The sequence below is a fragment of the Pteropus alecto genome, unplaced genomic scaffold, assembly GCF_000325575.1.
Source record: "Pteropus alecto unplaced genomic scaffold, ASM32557v1 scaffold7, whole genome shotgun sequence".
In the NCBI taxonomy this organism is placed as follows: Eukaryota; Metazoa; Chordata; class Mammalia; order Chiroptera; family Pteropodidae; genus Pteropus; species Pteropus alecto.
In genome coordinates this window covers 64,429,699-64,447,620 of record NW_006494614.1, presented here as the reverse complement: position 1 = coordinate 64,447,620, position 17,922 = coordinate 64,429,699, and the positions used below count along the sequence as shown (strand labels likewise).

Sequence of the window (17,922 nt, the reverse complement as noted above, 5' to 3'; positions counted from 1 at the left end):
GCGGGATGTTAGTGTTCAGCTGGCTTGCCAGGAGAGGGAGGGAGCAATTGGGGAGTTCATTTTATGAACATTATAGATGTCTGACCAATGTATAGTATACTTGAAACTAATTTAAATAAATATATATATTTAAATAAATAAATTAATATATATATAAATTTTTATATATACATATATAAAATATATACAAATTTATATATACACATATAAATTTATATATGTATATATAAATTTATATAAAGACATCTAAGGGGAAAAAAATGGGAATCTGACACTTTAAGTTTCTTTTCCTTTCCTTAGTACGAGGGAATGTGAATGTCTCCCTCATCTTCCCCCTCCTTCTCCTTGAGGGCAGCCAATTAGTTATAGCAGCTTTTCATTCAAGTGCAGCACACATATTGAAAAGTGCACAAGTCCTCTGTGTAGCTCCACGCACTTTTGCAGACTGCATACACCCTTGGAATCACCCGGATCAGTTAAACACCGCATCGCCGGCTCCAGAAGCTCTCCCGTGCTTTCCTTCCAGGCTCTACCAGACATAGGTAGCCATTATTCTGACTTCCAATAGTTTAGATGAGTTTCTCCAACGTTCTTTTAAACTTTTTTTCATTGATTTAAAAAAAAATAAACAGGCAATACATTCATTCATAAGTTCAAAAACCAAAACAGTATAAAATGGTGTGTACCTTGATAAGTCTGGCTTCCGTCCCTGTCCATTTCCGTCCGCCCTACCCAATAGGTCAGGAGTTGGCAAATGTTCTCTGAAAAGGGCCAAGTAACAAATATTTTAGGTTTGCAGGCCCTGTGGTCTCTGTTGCAATTCATTGGGAAGGAAGAAACTTTCCTCTGTCCTTCTGGGTTCTTCCAGCTGGTCTAATAATTAAATCAACATGAGACAGACTAACTAACAAGAAAAAATGACCGAATTTCATTATGTATGTACTTACGGCAACCCCACATATATGAGAGAGTCAGGAACCTCACACACATGAGAGTTTCATAGGCAGAAATGGAAAAATGAAGTGTAGACGGCATTCTGACCGAAGAGGAGGTAAGGTATCGTGAGGCTTCAAAGACATCTTGTGTCATTCATAGGATAATAAGAGAAGATGTTCAGTAATTAGGGATTTGTCCTGCCTTAGAGATAGGTCATGAAAAGTTTATTTTTGGTGATAACTTTTATTAAGAGCAAGGCCCCTGTATAGATTTTTCAAGAGAGAGGTAAGAGTTTTTCTTGGACCTTCAGTCTCTATTGCCTCCAGCTCAAAATAATCCACATGCCAAAGTGGCAAATCTTGGGGAGGCCATTCTGAACCCCTTCCTATTACCTAATTCTGCCATTGTCATACAAAAGCAGCTGTTCTGCATCTGGTTGGTCTCATCCAACGTCATGTTTCTAAGACTCATTCTCTCGGTGGCGTGGTTTCCATTGTGTGAGAATACCACTCTATTAACACAGTCTTCTGGTGATGGGCATCTGGGTGGTCCTGGTTTGGGCTTTTTTCTGAACAGTGCAGCTCTGAGCAGCTTTGCTCATATCTGCTGGTACACGGATGCTGGGTATGCACCCAGGAGCGGGGGTGCTGGGTCAGAGGTGACCACTCTGTCTTAAGGTTGCAAATAAACATCTTCCTTTCCAGGTTTCATGAGTTGTCTAGGCCGAATATGAAAACTGAGACGAGATTTGGGGTAAGTGGTGAAGAGATACAGAGGGTGAGGAGGCAGGGCCCAGGGGCAGCCTTCAGGAGGCAGGGGCAGAGCTGAGGAATGGGGGCCCAGTGGGGACCTCGCCATGAAGTTGGTCAGAGGAGAAGAGGGCCTGCTCGGGGATCACCCCTCCCTTCCCGCTGTGGGATCTTACTCCACTGTCCCTGCTGACAGTGCTGGGAAAGGCTCTGTCCCAAAGCTTTCTCTGTCTTGAATTCCAGTAGAATCAACCAGGGAACTTTCAAAACTCTCAGTGTCCTTTCTCTATTCCTGGAGATTCTGATTCAGTTGGTCTGGAATGAAGCTCAGACACTAGCAGCTTTTAAAGACGCTCCAGGAGATTTCACAGGAAGCCAGGGCAGAGGGCCACCGGGCCTTGTGTAGTAGTAGTGGTCCCTGAGGTCACAGTTGGTCCCCAAGAATCTAACTGCCCAACGAAGACCACGTGCCCACTGGTAAGTGTTGAGTCAGACAGGATTCCCGTTGCGAACAACAAAAACGGACTTGAACAAATGAACGCTAAAAAAAGAACCTCAATGCAAGGGTGTGAGGCAGCTCTCGGAACCTGCTGAGACTGGGCTGGGGAGGAGCCCAGGGAGGGCAGCCTGGCCTAGTGGCCCCAAGCGTACTCATTCCTCTCGTAGCCCACTCAGCTACCAGATGGCTCCCCTGTAGCCATCATGAGTATTTTCTGGCTGAGCTGGACATTGGGCAGGGCACTGGCCCTGCCATGCTTGGGGCCTCCTGCACGCCCAGCAGCCCTCAAAAGAGAAAGTGTTTGGGGTCCCGGGGCAGCCACAGTGAGAGGGTGGGGTGGGGTGGAGAATGCCCTGCCCCTATTCTAAAAGGACCTAAACCAAGTAGGATGGTTAACTCCCGAGTGGGTGATGGTCAGTGACCCCTCCATCTTTTCCTTCCTCATCTTCTCTCCAGCGGCCCAGGTTCTGCAGCCAGCATTAGAGCCCCAGCAACATGGGACCCAAGTGAGTTCTTGGCTGGGCCCCCTGGGTACAGCAGAACAGAGACTGACCCAGCGATGTCCTTGGCCCGTTCCCTAAACTGTCCTGCTCTCCTCGCCAACAGTTTGGGTGGTGTCCCTTCTTGCTTCGGTCACTGTTCACATTTTCTGCCTGGGGGTGACAGTCTCTCAGTGAGCTGGCTTTGAGGTCATTCAGACTAGAGCATGGTTTTGGGAGTCCCCTGGGCCATCCAGAAAGAGGATGAGACACGTCAGGCCCCCAGTGGGTCCCCAGCTGGCCCCCTGGAAGCCCAGGTTCCCCTCTGAAGTCTGGGGCCTCCGGGAGGAGGGGGGCAAGCAGGTGGGCCAGTGGAGGCTGCTGTAGAGCAGCTCCCCCTTCCCCCTCAGCTGACTGGGCCTCTCCCCTCACTCCCCTCCCCCTCACTGGAGCTCAGGTGCTGGCAGCAATCTCTGAATCCATGGAAACCACAGAGCAGGCTGGAAATCTGGAAGGAGGAGGTGGCTGAGAGCTATCTTGCACATCCTGGCGAGGGTGAGTAGGGATATTCCCTTCCTTCATGAGTAAAAGCCTGAAACGCCATCTCCCTCTCACTGGCAGCCACTCCACCAAAGGGCTGGCTCTCATTTCTCTCTAGGACTATAGAAGTGATGGAGGATCCTCTCTAGGGGAAGGGCTAACAGGCCCTGGGGTGGGGAGCAAGGGTCAGGGTCAGGGGAAGAAGGTAGGGACAGGGATTGGGGGGACTGTGGGTCAGTTAGTGGTTGGTGTGGAGCGGTGGGGGTCAGGGGTCGGGGGTCAGGTGGGGGTTGCAAGTAGGGGCTCTGAAGCTGGGAAGTTGGGAGATGGGGGTTGCTCATGGAGAAAGGAGGAGTTTGGAAGGTAGGGGCCAGGATTTAGTGAGTTAGAGGTGGGGGCAGGGGTGGGGAGGTGGCCTTGGCCACACAGGCTCTAGGCTCCCATGAGCCAAGGTTGTCCCCCGACCCCAACACCCCAACTGTCCTCTTGGCGCTGGACTGAAGCACTCTGCAATCCTCGAAATAATAACCAGGCATTTTCCTTCAGAACACAAACCAACCAACCTTCTCTCTGTTTCTGGGAGCTGGGAAAGCACAGATGTGCAGACAGCTCAGAATGGGGGTGCAAGGGAGGATGGAGGTGGCTCCAACAGATTCTGGGGCCGGATTACAGCAAGCTCCCCAATTTGCAAAGGGAGCCCCACAGGTGGTGGGAGTTCCTGAGACTGAGACTTGCTCTTTTAACGTGGATTTATTTGTTTTTAATTACGCATATGCATAATAACATTCTCTTTTAAAAAATTAGACTGTTAGATAATGGTATATCCCCTTCAAGTTCTCTCACACTACCTTCCTCCGTCCCTAAAGACAACACTTGGTTTATTTTCTTCTAGACTTCTTAAGTGCTTTTACAACGTAAACATGTGTCCATAGAGAATTCATAGAACTGTCTGTTGTTCCATGGGTTGTAAACATTAATGATAGCACACAGTCCTCACCATTCTTCAACTCTTCACTCAACAAAGTGCTGTCGAGGCGTCCCTGTGTCGGTACCTGTAGATGTGGGACAGTTGTCCCAAAGCTTTCTCTGTCTTGAATTCCAGTAGTACCTGTAGATGTCAGTACCTGTAGATGTGGGACATTCCTTTTATCTGGCCTCACGGCCCAGGAGCAGCCGATTCACTTAATGAATGTGCAGATTGCTTCTAACTTTCACCATCACAAAGAATACCGCTCCTCCTGCTCACAGAGGCCAGATTTCCTCGGGGTAGCTGATGAGAATTGCAATTACTGGTCAAAGGCTTCGTTTTACTTTTTTTTTTTTTTTTTGGTTTTAATAGGTATTTCCAAAGTGTTCTCCAAAGTGAGAGGTCCCATTCATTTTCTCACAGCCTTAGACCATTTGGTCTCTGTAAGGTTTCACTCGATGTCAATCTTGGGGTGGGAGTGATGGGTTAACAGGCTTTCTGGCTGGCAGGGCCTGGGGCTCTGTGGGTACTAGGGGTTCCCTGGCCAAGCCAGTGAGCTTTCGTGGGGGCAGGAGAGGCAGAAGGAGTAGGCCTCACAGGAAATGGCCTTGGGCATGAAGGTCCCTCACCAGGGGGAAGGGAGAGAATAAATAAATGTGTGTGTGTGGCAGAGTGGAGTCGATCGCATTTAGGACTGATGCTCAGAGCCCATGTTTCATCCCTGGAGAGGCAGCTGACAGAACCTGGCCTAGTGTGAGTAAACTGAAGGCATGAGAGAGGTAGAGCTGCCTTGGGTTGCTATCCACACAATGAACCCCGAACCTGGCCACACCCCACAGGCAGCTGGAGTTCTGGTTAAAAACCTGGTTGCATGAGCCACACCTCCGCCCACTAAATCAGGATCTCTGAGGGCTGGGCTGCCTGTGCCCCATCCCCACCCAGAAAACCACACAGAAGGATTGGGAGCTTGTCCTTCTGCTTGGTGAGCTTTCCCCCAAGGACTCAGACTCCCTTAGAAAGGGCCCTTAGTTTTCACATAGCAAGTGTCTCCTGGTGACGGAAAGGACAAAGTACACCCTTGGTGCCAGATCCAAAGCCAGCAATGTTTTCCTGAGCAGCCGATTCTGCAACTTGGACTTCAGGGCACATCCATAACGTGAGATCGTCTCAGCCCAGTTTCGGCCTCCTTCTCCCTCAAGCAAAGGTGGTGCCTGGGGGAGATTTTAGGTCTCTTCTCTTCCCAGATCCCTGTGAAGAGAAGCCCGGCACCCACCCCTAACCGGCACGGGCACTAAGGCGCTGGGCAGCCCCTGTCGGCTGCCGGCCTCACCCGGGAGAGAGCTGGGAGAGGCCTTGTGCTGGGCGGACGCCTGGTTCCGTGGGCAGCTTCGCGGTTGGGGATCTGAGATGAGAGGCCTCTTTGGAGGGGCCGCGTGCGCAGAAGCTCCTGCCTCTGGCGTTTCCACTGCGAGGTGGTTTTCAGTAAATTCTCCCTCAAGCCCTAAATATGGATTTCTGAAGTCTGGAAATAAAGTTGTAAATTTTCCCAGACTGCTTGAACTAAATGTCCAGAAAGGCTGGGGAAGGGAGCGATACCCCTGCTGGCTGACCACGCCGCCGGGGAACCTGGCGTCTGATTGAGAGGTCGTGCTACTCTCTGGTCTGAGCACAGTGGTGGCAGCTTCTTGGGTATCAATCTTTTTAAAAGATGCTCGGGGTGTAACGGCCAGCACTTGAAAGTGGGACGGAGGCTCAGCGTGGACAGCCCAAGCCTTGGACTCGGGCAGGCATCTCTGCAGCACCTCGATGAGAAGGTGTTTTGCTTTGAGAAGAATAGCGCTCTGCTCTAGCTTGATGCTCGGCCTCCCGTGAGGTTTGGGTCTAGCCTAGGAGTGAACTCCCTGCTGATGCCATCTCTCAGTTACCCAGTTACCCACCTCTTGTACTGGGTGGCTCTCCAGGCTACCCGGTACAAGCCCCTGCTGTCAGCACCCTGTGCCGGCCTTGCTTTGTGGTGTGACAGTGCAGGCCAAGTCCTCAGGCCAGGCTCACCAGCTATTGGAGCACACAAGACTCCATGAACATGATCATTTGCATTTAATTGGCCCCAGCCCCACCTGTATTTCGGGGGCCCTCTAGACCCTCTTCCAGGTGTTCCTGGGGCTTCCCACAGGGATTCTTACAGAAGCTCGGAGTTCTTCCCCTTCCAGGAAGTCCCCCGGGGCACCACTGCTCCACCACAACTGCCCAGCCTCCAGCAGCAGTGCAGCCACGTGTGCGTGTGGTGGGGCTGCCTCTTGGGGCCCCCGAGGCGTGCAATCACACAGTACTGAGGCAGAATCGAGGTTCCTGCAGGTTTCTCTGAGCTGAAGCCAGGCTGTGCTCCTGGAAGAGGTGAGGTGAGGTGAAGGTCACCCTTTCTCCTCAGAGCCCTACTGTGCTGCTGGCACCCTGCATCTCCCCGAGTTCCTTGTGAAAACAGCTGTGGGGGAGGAAGAAACTTTCCTCTACCCTCCTAGGTTCTTTCAGCTGGTTTAATAATTAGATCGACACGAGACAGATCAACGAGAGAAAAAAATGAAATCTACTTATATATGTACTTACAGGAACTCCACATACATGACAGAGTCAGAGACCCCACATACACGGGAGGTTCAGAAATTGAAAGGTAAAATGGGATATATATGACATTTTGAGCTCAGGATAAGGTAAGACACCTTGTGGCTTCAGAGGGAAGGAAGGTCATTCGCAGGACAGTAAGAGCAGATGTTCAGTAATTAAGAGTTCGTCCTGCCCATTAGATGGGCCATAAAAAGTTATTTCTGGTAATAACGTTTTTTATGAGCGAGGTCCCTAATTAAGTTCTTTAAAGGAGAGGTAAAAGTTTTTTGCAAGCTTGCAGGGTCTCTATTTCCTTCAGCTCAAAATAATTCACATGCCAAAGCGACACATCTTGGGGAAGCCTGTTCTAAACTCCTCCACAGACCCTGTGGTGTCTGCCCCAGTCTCCGCTCTGGGGTGGTAGTCCCAGGCTCTCCTACCTCTGCTTTGCATCAGCTTTGATATCCTGGCATAACAAACCACCCAAGGTAATGGCTCAAAACAACCATTTATACAGCTCAGGGTTCTGGGGGCCAACTCGGCTGGTCTCTGCTGGACTCATTCGTGGGACTGCAGTCAGCCTCTAGGCCAGATTCACCTGTGTGTCTGCTGGATTGCAGGCTGTCGAAGAGGCCTCTTATACTCTGACAGGCTAGCTAGGGCATCTTCACATGGGCAGGGCTCCCAAGAGTGACCGGAGGGTCAGCCCCAGGGGATGAACACCTTCCAGGGCCTCTGCTTTTGCTAATGTCCCATTATCCAAAGTCAGTCAGGTGGCCACCCTGATTCAAGGGATGGTGAAATAGGCTCCACTTCCAAGTGGGAGGGGCCGCAGCATCGCAAAGCGAGGACGTGGAAACAGCAAGGAGGAGAACTGGAGACCAATTGTGCAGTTTGTCATATGTCCCTAACCCCTCTCACAAGCCTCCTTGCAGACCCTCATCCTTACATGCAAATTTATATCTAGAAGCAGAGCCCTGTAGGCCTCTCATCTCAGATCCCCGACCATGAAAGGTCCCTCACCACCAGGTGTCCATGGAACCAGGTGTCCATGGAACCAAGGCTGGGCCCGAGCCCCTGGGGGCAGCCGGGAAACCCCTCTCCGCCGCAGCCTTCCCTCTCCGCTCTTGCTGCTTTTCAGCAGCTCTTCATTTGGCCTGGACTGGCAGCTCCTGTGCAGAAAGCCCGGCCCCGCCAGTCCTCTCGGAAGGAGTGAGCACTGACTACTTTGGGTTGGGTTTTGTGTCAGAGTTGCTTTGTCAGTGGGCAGGACTGAGAGTGACCTCACAGGACATCTCTCTTACCTCCATACTTTGGGGATAAGAGTCTCGGTCCTTTCCTGCTACCCTACCTCTCATATAACTACCGAAGTAAGGATGATGGCCATTTTGAGCCGGGGGCTGTGCTGAGTGTCTCATGGGATCACCCCATCTAATCGCTTCAACACAGTCTGTAGGCGATTTCATCAAAGGCTGAAAGCATCCTCCTTAACACGGCACCCTGACGCGAAGCCACGAGAGGAGCGGTTGCGAATGCCAGCAGCAGCATCAGAGACGCTCCGTAATGTGGAGTTGAGGAAGAGCCCAGCCCCTTGAGGAGACTGCTTTCTAGGACATGAGCCACCAAATTCCCCTGCCCTGGGCCTTTGCACTCACACTTTCGAAATTAGGAATTTCATTCTTTTTTTCAAGATCTCGAAATGTGATAATAAAGTTACACCAATGACTAGCCCTGCACAATGTGGGGAATGTGATAAACGTGAGAGCGATAAAAGGTGGGGTGACCAGCTGCTCGGCACTGATTCGTCTACGACTCATAAGAAATAAAAGTAATTATCACCTGCCCAACCTGGCCAGCCCACTCCGCGTGCGCGGAAGAAAACCATTTCAGAACTTTATTTCCTATACTGAATGTCGATAATTGGATGTATTTATAAGTCTCTCTGGAAGAAAACAGCTTGTGATTTCGAGATGAGAAAGCAGTCTTCCAAACAGTGAAAAACAATATATTCCCCGTTTTCATACACACACAAAGAGCTTGTTTCCGTTGATGTTTTTAAGGTGCTGTTGGAATGATTTGCCTTTCTGAAGCCACCGTTCCATTTCTCATCTTGAATTGCCTCGTAGACCCTGGCAAAGCACTCAGCAGGGACCACTTCATCTGAGGCGGTGACTGGGCTTCCTAGGGAGGGCCCCTCAGATGCCGCCCGCCTCTCTCCTGCAGGAAGATGGAGACTCGGGCTGACTGGGCCAGGGGAGAAGTAGGATGTGATGTGGGGCTACTCTAGGGGATAGTGGTGACAGCTGCGGAACGGTCCTGGAGGAAGAAGCAGGACACGCTGGCATCAGGACTGGGAGAGCTACAGCTACCGCTACTGACGCTGTAAAGGCCAAAGGCTGGGATTTGCCAGAACCATGATGGTGAGGCGGCCTCCGGGGTACTTCTTTTCCATAACGCCCCTTCCTTTCCCACTTGGGAAGAGGTCGAGCTGGAATATGCCATCCCTGCCCCCATCTCACACTCCACATTCACATCCCTATATCTTTCTGTTCAGTCTATTTGGTGCTGGTTTTCTGAGCCCAGTCACAAAAGCCCAAATGACACTCACTGTGAGGTTTCAGCACCTGAGGCTGGGGCCCCCGCACGGTTGGTGCAGTCTCTTGCTCACTCTTCCCAGATCTGTGACCCTCCTGAGCTCCCACCAAAGACTTAGGCCCAGATCCCAACTGCTTTCCTGCTCAGATTCCCTCAGCAACTCCCCACTCATCACAGGAGGAAAGGGCAGCATGGACCCCTGCTCTCAGCTCTCCCAGATGGGGGCTCCTCGGGGCCAACGCTGAGGGCTCCATTTCCTCTTCTGCCCCCAGATCTCCAGGATGGGGTCTGAGCTCTGACCCCCTCATAGCATGGCCAGTCACAGAGTGCCTCCAGGGGCAGAGCCAGCATTCAGGCAATCTCCAGTGTGGTCCCACAAAGCCTTCCAGCAGCCCAGTGTCCACGATATGCAGCAGAAAATGGATGGGGCCCATGTCATGGTTCTTCCAGGGATACCCCTGCAAAGCCCCAAGGGTGGCTCATGAGTCAGAGTCTGGCTGGTTGCCACCTCTGGGCCTGCCATCTCCAGACAGCCAGCTGTCAGCCGTATCCAGGGAGCTACAAGAGCATGTGGCTAGATTGAGGCGGGTGGGCAGAGCAGAGAAACCTGGCAGGACACTGCCACAATGGACAGAGGGAACCATTGGAGACCTTCTGGGGACCAAGTTTCTACTGAGTCTCTGGCTGGGACAGGGTACTCCTGGAGAGTTATGATGCTCTGGCTGTTGGGTCAGCTGAGCACAAATACCTCCCAGCCAGTTGTAGGTCACTAGAAGGGACACTGTATCAGCCAAGGGCCTGTAACCTCGGAGGTGATGCTGCATGAGACCTGAGTGTGCTGTCTGGGACTCTTTCTTGCTGATTTACACACTCCTGCTCCAACTCTCTAAAATCAATCTTTCTCCAATTGCCTTCTGGCTCCCAGCAGTGTCTAGGGTCTGCCCTGCCTGAGTAACTACGCAATCTTCTCCCATTCCCAGTACCACTTCTCCTGGAAACCCTGACAGAGCCTCTGATGGGGAGGGGTGAGGGGTCGGGGCAGCCCTCTGTGCTAGGCCCATGTAACAGGCAGAACAGGCCCATGGTCCAGATAGGCCTGGGTGGGTAGGAGTCATGGGCAGTGCTTCCTAATTACTGATCACAAGTAAGGGCTGGTAGGTGCCCTCCCCCTAGTATTTTGTGGATGTTTAGGGTAATTATTTTTCATATTAAACACTCAGAGCTGGCAGCTGCTTAATTTTGACATATTTTATGTTGAAAGAAATGATGGAGGGGCTGCAATCATCTGGGGGCAGGTTTTTCTTTCATAAAGGAGCTTGAAAAGCATGTTCTGCTCACCCTTGGTTATTTTTTAAAAGTGTCCCTTATTAGGGAATCGAGTCTCTTTAGCGGAAGGTAGAGCAAATGCTTAATGAGGGGCTCAAATTCTTGGGGACCCAGGGCAGGTCGTGGGGCATAGGGCCCTTTGCCTTCACTCTCCTCCATGGATACTGGCAAGAGGGCCAACAGACCCTCTCTGGGGTCTCGCCTGGAGGACAGAGACCCCTGAAAGTTACTATGTGTAGTGGAAGGGGGAGGAAGGATGGGGATCCCCTCTTCCATCACCTCTCCTTGATCTTATCTGGGTCTATCTGGATGTGCCACCTTCCTCCTCACAGCTTTGGCCTCTTTAGCTGTGTCATGAACTGAAGGTGCCTGGATGTTTGCTCAGGAAACCCTGCAGTAGCCCCCTGAGGTGGGTGCCATTGGCTCCCACTTGACAGATGAGGAAACCAGGGATGGTGCTGGGATTTGAAGTGGCCATGCTATGCCACTCACCCTGCTATGGCCTGGCTCGATTCCCTCCCCTATTTAAATGGACTGTTCTCTTCCCAGCTTTGTGGGGACAAACAGCAGCTGCTTCTTCACCTCATAGCCCCTGGTGTCCCACCCCAGCCCCCGAGCACAGCCATGGTGACCCGCATCCTTGTCTTGACAAAGAAACAATAGGCACCCCAAGCCTAAGCCCTTTAACCAGAAGCTACTTTCAGTTATGAGAAAGCTGGGGGGGGGGAGGCAGAATCAGGAACCCCCAAGGGCATGTGCTTGGACTCACCTCCTGTCCACACACATCTGCACACCCTCCTGTGGCCCAGGATGCCAAGGGTACCCCCCTCTGCCCAGCCCTGGGCCCTTTCCTTTCACAGAACCAGTGTGGGTCGCTACTCAGGGGTGTGACTGACCTCATAAGCTCCTGTGTGTGATCAGGCTATTATCAACTTCTCTGGACCTCAGTAAAATGCCATTTAGGACAGAGCCTACCTCACAGGGCTGTTGTGAGGATTCAATGAGCTAACATTTGCAGAGGATTGGGGCACAGTAAGTGCTCTGTACCTGTTGCGGTAGTTGTTAGTATTACTATTATTCTAAGGCACCTGCAGCCCAGGTTGCTTTCCTGGAACATCTGCTTCCCATGCCCCTCTCTCTGGTGCCCCTCCCCCTAACTCTCTAGAGGACCCTGCACCCAATACCAGAGCCCAGCGGAGCAGAGGGGGATGCCCTCTGGTAGACTCTCTCTCCTGAACTGTGTCCTCCACGTACCACTTCTCCCCAGAGATCTTCACTGGCCTCCTTGCCTCCAGGTCCTTCTCCATTCTGCAGCTGAGGGAGCTTGGAAAGCTCCTACCAGACCTAAATTCCCAGGTTCACATTCAAGGCCCTGCAGCATCTGAGCCTTGCTTACCTCTAAGGCCACATCTCTCACTCCCACACCCTCTCTTCTGGACACTCAACTTTTCTGTTACTCCAATTGCCTTGGCCTTTGCTCAAGCCATTTCCCTTCTTACGCAATAACTCTCACCTCTGCCCCACCCCTAGACTGGGTTAGACGCTCCCTCTCCTGTGATGACCTTCGCGGGACAGGATGCGACGCCAGGTAGGGGCTGAAACAAGGTAGCCACGGCTTAGGGACACGCCTTCTTGTTCTGGAAAGGCCTCTGCCCTCCCACCCCGGCTCCGCCCCTCGCCTGCAGCCAGAAGCCAGCAAGTGGATAGATCCTCCTCCCCATCTAGGGCTCCGCCCCTCCGGCTCCTGCGGGGCCTGGTGTTGGAGGGGAGGGAGTGGGGCGTGGCAGGGACTCTCGACCCCGTCCAGGCCCCGCCCCCCACGGCAGGACCCAGCCAGGCTCAGCTGACGCGGCACTTCACGTGACGCTGGACCCCGGTGAACATGGCGGCGTCCACCGGGTGAGTGCTCCTCCAGTCCCTGGCCCTTGTTTGGCGGCGCGGTGAGGGAACCTGGGCCTCCCGGCTGGACAGTGGCTGACAACCCCCGCCAGGAGCGCTGGGTGGCCGCGGGCAGCGTGCTTCTTCGCTCGGGCGGCCACCTGCGCACCCTGAATCGAGGTCCGCGCTGTACCCGCAGCTCACCTCCTCGCTGCTTATTGCTTCTCGGGGTCCGCTTGGAGCGGCGTCCCTGCTGTGTGGCCGAGGGGGCGGCTCAGCTCCACACGTGTGTTCACCGCCACGACCCTCAGGTGGGAAGGCGGCGTCGCCAGCGCCCCGGGCGCTTCAGGGAGGAGGCAGTGTTTGGGATGGGCTTGGTATCCCCTTCCCAACAGGGCACTTCTCCACTTCCTTCAGGTTCCAAATGTCACCTCTTCAGAGAAACCTTCCTTAAGCACCTATTCTACTTTTGTAGCCCTTCTCACCACCTGATAAACTATACAGTACATTCATTTTTACTTGTTTCAGAGTGTTCTGGGGACAAGGGAGAGGGATGTACTGGAGGCCATGGTGCTCCAGATGGCTTCTTCACATTTTGTCCTGAGGGGCTGGAACCCTCCCAGGCTTTTAATCTGCTCCGATATGCCTTTTAGCTGATTGCACCCTAGGTCTGTGTGAGTTCAAGGGGAGGTCCAGTTCTGGAAACAGCATGTGGGCCTGGTGGTGCTGGGGCTAGGCAGGGTAGTGGTAGAGAGGGAGCACTGCCCCAGATGCAAGACTGGGAACTGAGGTCAGAATGGGGGACCTGGTGGACCGAATGCATTTTTCTTTGGGGGAGGTAAGGAAAATGGCAACAGAAAGTGGCCCCCTCCATTCGCCCCCAAGGTTGGAAGAGTTTAGGACATGCAAGTCAAACATTTAGTGGGTACCTGCCACATTCCAAGAACAGTACTGTGCCTGCCCTTACATGTTTATAGGACACCAGGGCAGATGGACACATAGGACTCTGTCATCCATCTGCCTGCCTCTGGTCTTGGTGTGTGCCATGGAGGAGCATGGGTTCTGAGTTCAGGGGAGAGTGTGGATAGGCTTCACTCTCTGGATGACTTTGGTACTGGTCCTCGAGCATCCCTCAGGAAGAGAATTGTGCATACCAAAGTCCCAGATGAGTGTTAAGAAACCCAGGTTCAGAACCTTGAACCCAGCCTGTGTCCCTGTCTTAAAGAGCAGAGTGAGCAGTGGAGGTAAGACAGTGCATGGATGTGGGTCTATCACTCCTATATCTGGGCTGGCCAACTGGTCACAAGGAGTGCCAGAGGCTACATTTGGGTTCAGGGGTCCATGCTGGTCTGAGCCTTGCTGTTCTCCTGAAGGTACAGAGGAGCCAGGCTGGTGACTGGTTGGGGGTGAGCCTGGAACTGGCTGCATCCTGGAAGGAGGGCTCTTACAGCAAAGCCGATTCTCTAGGCCGTGGGTTAGTGTGGGAGATCTTTGAGAGAGGTGTTTTTGGAAGGGAGACCTGATGGGTGCAGGGAGTTTCCAAAGCTTGATGGCCTCCTTGGTAAGAGCCATCTCAGGCTGATATTGGGCTGCCCTGCTGGACACTTTGAACCTGAGGTTGAGCCTCAGCATCTTCCTTAGGGGGAGGAAGTTTTGAGTGTGTTTATTGCAAAGCTTGGTGCTCAGCTACACACACAAATCAGAGCGTCGGGCATAATGGGACACTGTGCTATAGTCATGGCCGTGGGTTGGATTTGGTTGCCTCTAGAGTCCTACCAGAGCTTGGGTCAGGGGAGGCTGTGAAAGTCCCCGGTGACAGAGTTGTGCCCCATGTGATTTGGGGAGCAGTACAAGCCCTAAGCTAGCATTTCACATTCAACTAGAAGCTCAGAATGTGTCAGTGTTGATCCTGCTCTGTCCTGCCAGCCTGGGCAGGGACTTCAAGTTGAGACAGAGAGTCTAACAGCCCCCAGAGGGTCTGCTCTGAGGTCACCGCCTGCCCCTATCCCATGGCACTTGGTGGGAGGGAGCCTTGCTTTCTCCTTGAGCCATGCCTTTGACTTTTCCATGGACAGAGCTGAGCCTTTTTTGCTGCGGCCAGACCTGCCTGCATCTGCACCCCCATATGGCTTTTTCCTTTCTCCCCTTCCCTTTACCCACTCACCTGCTCACCTTGGAGTGCACTTGTCCTCTGACATAATTGTTCACATACCTGCAGGCCCAACTCAGATGGTTCCTGTCCTAGAAGCCTTTCCCGAACTCCCTCCCTCTTGACTTCGAAAGAAGTTCCTTCTCAGAACTCCAGAGAGTTCCAGTTTTTCCGCTAGCAAGATAGTTTCCCACCTCTACAGACCTGCCCGTTGTGGTTGAGTGAGGGCTTGCTGCCCTTCATGCCTCTCCTTGCATTCTTGGAGCCCAGGGACCAGTTTAATTTGTAATTCCAGGGCCATGTGGCCACCTTGTGATTTGGTACTGGGTGACATGGTGCCAAATGAAGAAAAAGAGGATTTACTTTAAATTATACCTTCCCGCTTTCCAGGAGGCTCTCAGTGATTGAGGAAAGGAGTTGTGGGTGAGAGGGGGACAGAATTCTGAGTAGGATGAACAATTATCTTTAATTCATTAACCGAACGGCTCCCAGGGAGCTGTGATCCAGAGAGCCTTTGCCCAGCGAGAAGCAGCAGGTGAGCTGCCCTGGGTGTGTAACTGTTGGGTCATAGGTCACTCTGCAGTCAGCATTCTTCTGGAGAAAAAAACATCTGGAGGAATCATATTTTGGATCAAAGCCCGTCCCCACGCTGATATGAACCTCATTCTTCTAGAGAGGAGGCATCAGGCTGACCCTGGGGGCTGGGGTAGGGTTTGCTCTGTGCGAGGGAGGCTGGCCACTGAGCGCCCCCTTTGCTCTCCCTGGCCCTTCTCAGGCCTGGTCCTGACTCCACACAGCCCTCTCTTGATCCTTGTGTGTGCTTAGACCTACCTGACCCTCTGGAGAGAGCAAGGCAGGGTGGGTGATGTTGACCCACTGCCAACAGTCCTCTCTAGCCAGGATGAAGGGACTTGCCTCATTGACAGCCATCCAGTGAGTTTGGTGCCAGACTTGAGCTGGAGGTTGAGGGTGAGGAAGCAGGCTGGTCCTTGGCAGCAGGGACCTCTATCCAGAAGTGGTATCACATTCTAATGCAGGAATCTTGACCTCGTCTGTGCCATGGACTGCAATGGCGTCACTGAGACCTTTGCACCCTTCTCACATGATATCTTTAAATGCATAAAATAAAATACAGAGGATTACAAGGAAAACCAATTATATTGAAATACAGTTATCAAAATGTTGAAAAATAAATTCATGGCATAGTTATTATGCTTCTTTATTAACACATTAAGTAATAAAAGCAGCAGGTCTAATCTTAATTTTGAGGTAGTGAGAGCAAAAGTAATATTTTGAAATACTGAGACATCAGTACTGTGATGTGAAAATACCTGTGATTTCTGTTGGTGACAGATTCTCTTGAGATTAGTTGTTTACATTAATAATTGAAGAAAATAGAAATTTGAATGAGAGGTTAGAGAAGCTAAAGAAATAATTTTTACCCATCCAAGTAGATGGAGTCCCTAAAGTCTATGTGTGAATCCCCAGGGGTTCATGGGCCTTAGGTGAGACCCCCACAGGTAACCACTGAGGGCAAAGGAGGGGGTGACTCAGTAGTGATTTGGGGGAATGAGAACAATTTGGGGGGAGGGGGATGGGTTGCAGGGGCAGCAGGATCACACCTTTCGTGGGGGCCGTCCCCCTCCTGGTCCCTGGCTGCTTCCTGGGCCCTGGTAGTCAGCAGGGAGTGGGCTGGCCTGCGGGGGCTGGAGCCTATTCTGTGGGGCTCTCTGATGCCCTGTGGCTGTTGTCTGACAGCCTCTGCTGTCTTCCCCAGGCATTGCCTGTGCCCTCGGCTCCCTGTAGGAAAACAGGCCTTATTTATGCTGGGACTTGGCAGATGACCTCGCTTTTGCCATTTAAACTCCTGCTGCCAGTTAACAAAGAGCCAGCAGAAGGCAACTGGAGATGTTTTGTTAGTGCTGCTTGTGCCGAACTTGCAGGGAGAAGTCACCTGTGTTGGCTCTGGGCCCAACATTCTCTCTGGGGATGAATTCACTAGAAATCAAAGGGCATGTCTTTATAAGCCTTGATTCTGTGGGTGCCCTGCAGTAGCAAATGACCGCAGCACAGCAGCCTGCCCAGTGGCTCTGGTTGGGCTGCCCTTTTCTGTTTTGGCTGAGCCCCGCTGAGGATTAGGCAGAATTGTAGCTCTTGCTCTCAGTAGCAGCAGACACTCAGAGAATGAGCTTTATTATTTCTGGTCTTGACCTGGGCTGCTTGGCCCTTGGGCCTGAAGGCCCCAGTCTGAGTGCCCTGAGCGATTTAAGCCTCTCAGAAGGTTCTAGACGAGAGGAAGCCCACCTCTTCTGAGAACTTTCCAGGTAGGGGCACGGTGGTGGGCCTGGTGGCAGGCTCAGTGGAGCTGGCACCTAGTATGTTCGAGGAGAGAGGCGAGGACAGAGGGGCCAGGAGTAGGGGCTGAGGTGGGCAGGCTGGGCTCTGCAGGCTGGAGTTGGGCGTTTTCAGCCCGTTTTGCTGTGGAGGCCTCACAGATCTGGGCACCTTTGGCCAGGGGCATCTGCCGCATTGCCTTGGCGTTGTTTTCTCTGTGCTGTTGGGGAGTCTGTAGAAACAAGGTTCTTCCCTGTGCCCACCCCACTCCATGCGCTCCGCTGAGTGGAAGAAGAGAGTGTGAGGGGCTGTGGGGTACACTGTGCAGGGGTGCTGACGGCAGCACTTTCGGTTCCTGACAGTGTGGCCAGCTGAGATGCAGGCATGTTTATGAGCTGTCACCTCTGCCCTTTCATCTTGGTGGCTGAGCTTGGCAGGAAAGTGGCCTGACTTAGAGGAAGCCCTGGCCTTTTGTGCCCACCTCCTGGGAGTGTGAGTGTGGCCCCATGCTGGGGTGCGGGGGGAGGAGGGGTGAAGGAGAGGAGGAGGGGAGGGCAGCTCTAGTCCTGTCAGCATGTATAGGCTGTGCGTGACTCCTCCACCCTTCCTGGCCAGTGGGGGCCTGAGGTTTCTGCTTCCTGCCCCACCAGGGCTGTTATTAGCAGCTGTGTGTGTGGTCCTACATTGTGACAGTTGCTCACTCAGTGAATATTTATTGAGCGCTTGCTGTGTGCCCAAGCAGAGTGCCAGGCGTTGGGCACAGCAGTGAGCAGAGCAGACCCAGACCTGTGTCTTCACAGGGTTTACACTCTAGTGGGCAGAGGTGGACCTCACCATGAGCCCCAGTAAACACAGGCTGCACTTGTGTT

At 52.6% G+C, this 17,922-nt stretch overlaps 1 protein-coding gene across 1 annotated transcript in view; it reads left to right on the top strand.

Annotated features, from left to right (window-relative positions):
- The first annotated feature begins 12,459 nt into the window (after positions 1-12,459).
- PEPD (peptidase D) overlaps positions 12,460-17,922 on the top strand; it is a 111,195-nt gene continuing 105,732 nt past the window's right edge. The window contains exon 1 of the mRNA XM_006926787.3: positions 12,460-12,591. Coding sequence (XP_006926849.1) covers positions 12,575-12,591 — 17 coding nt within the window. The 5' untranslated portion in view covers positions 12,460-12,574. The remainder of the gene's footprint in view (positions 12,592-17,922) is intronic.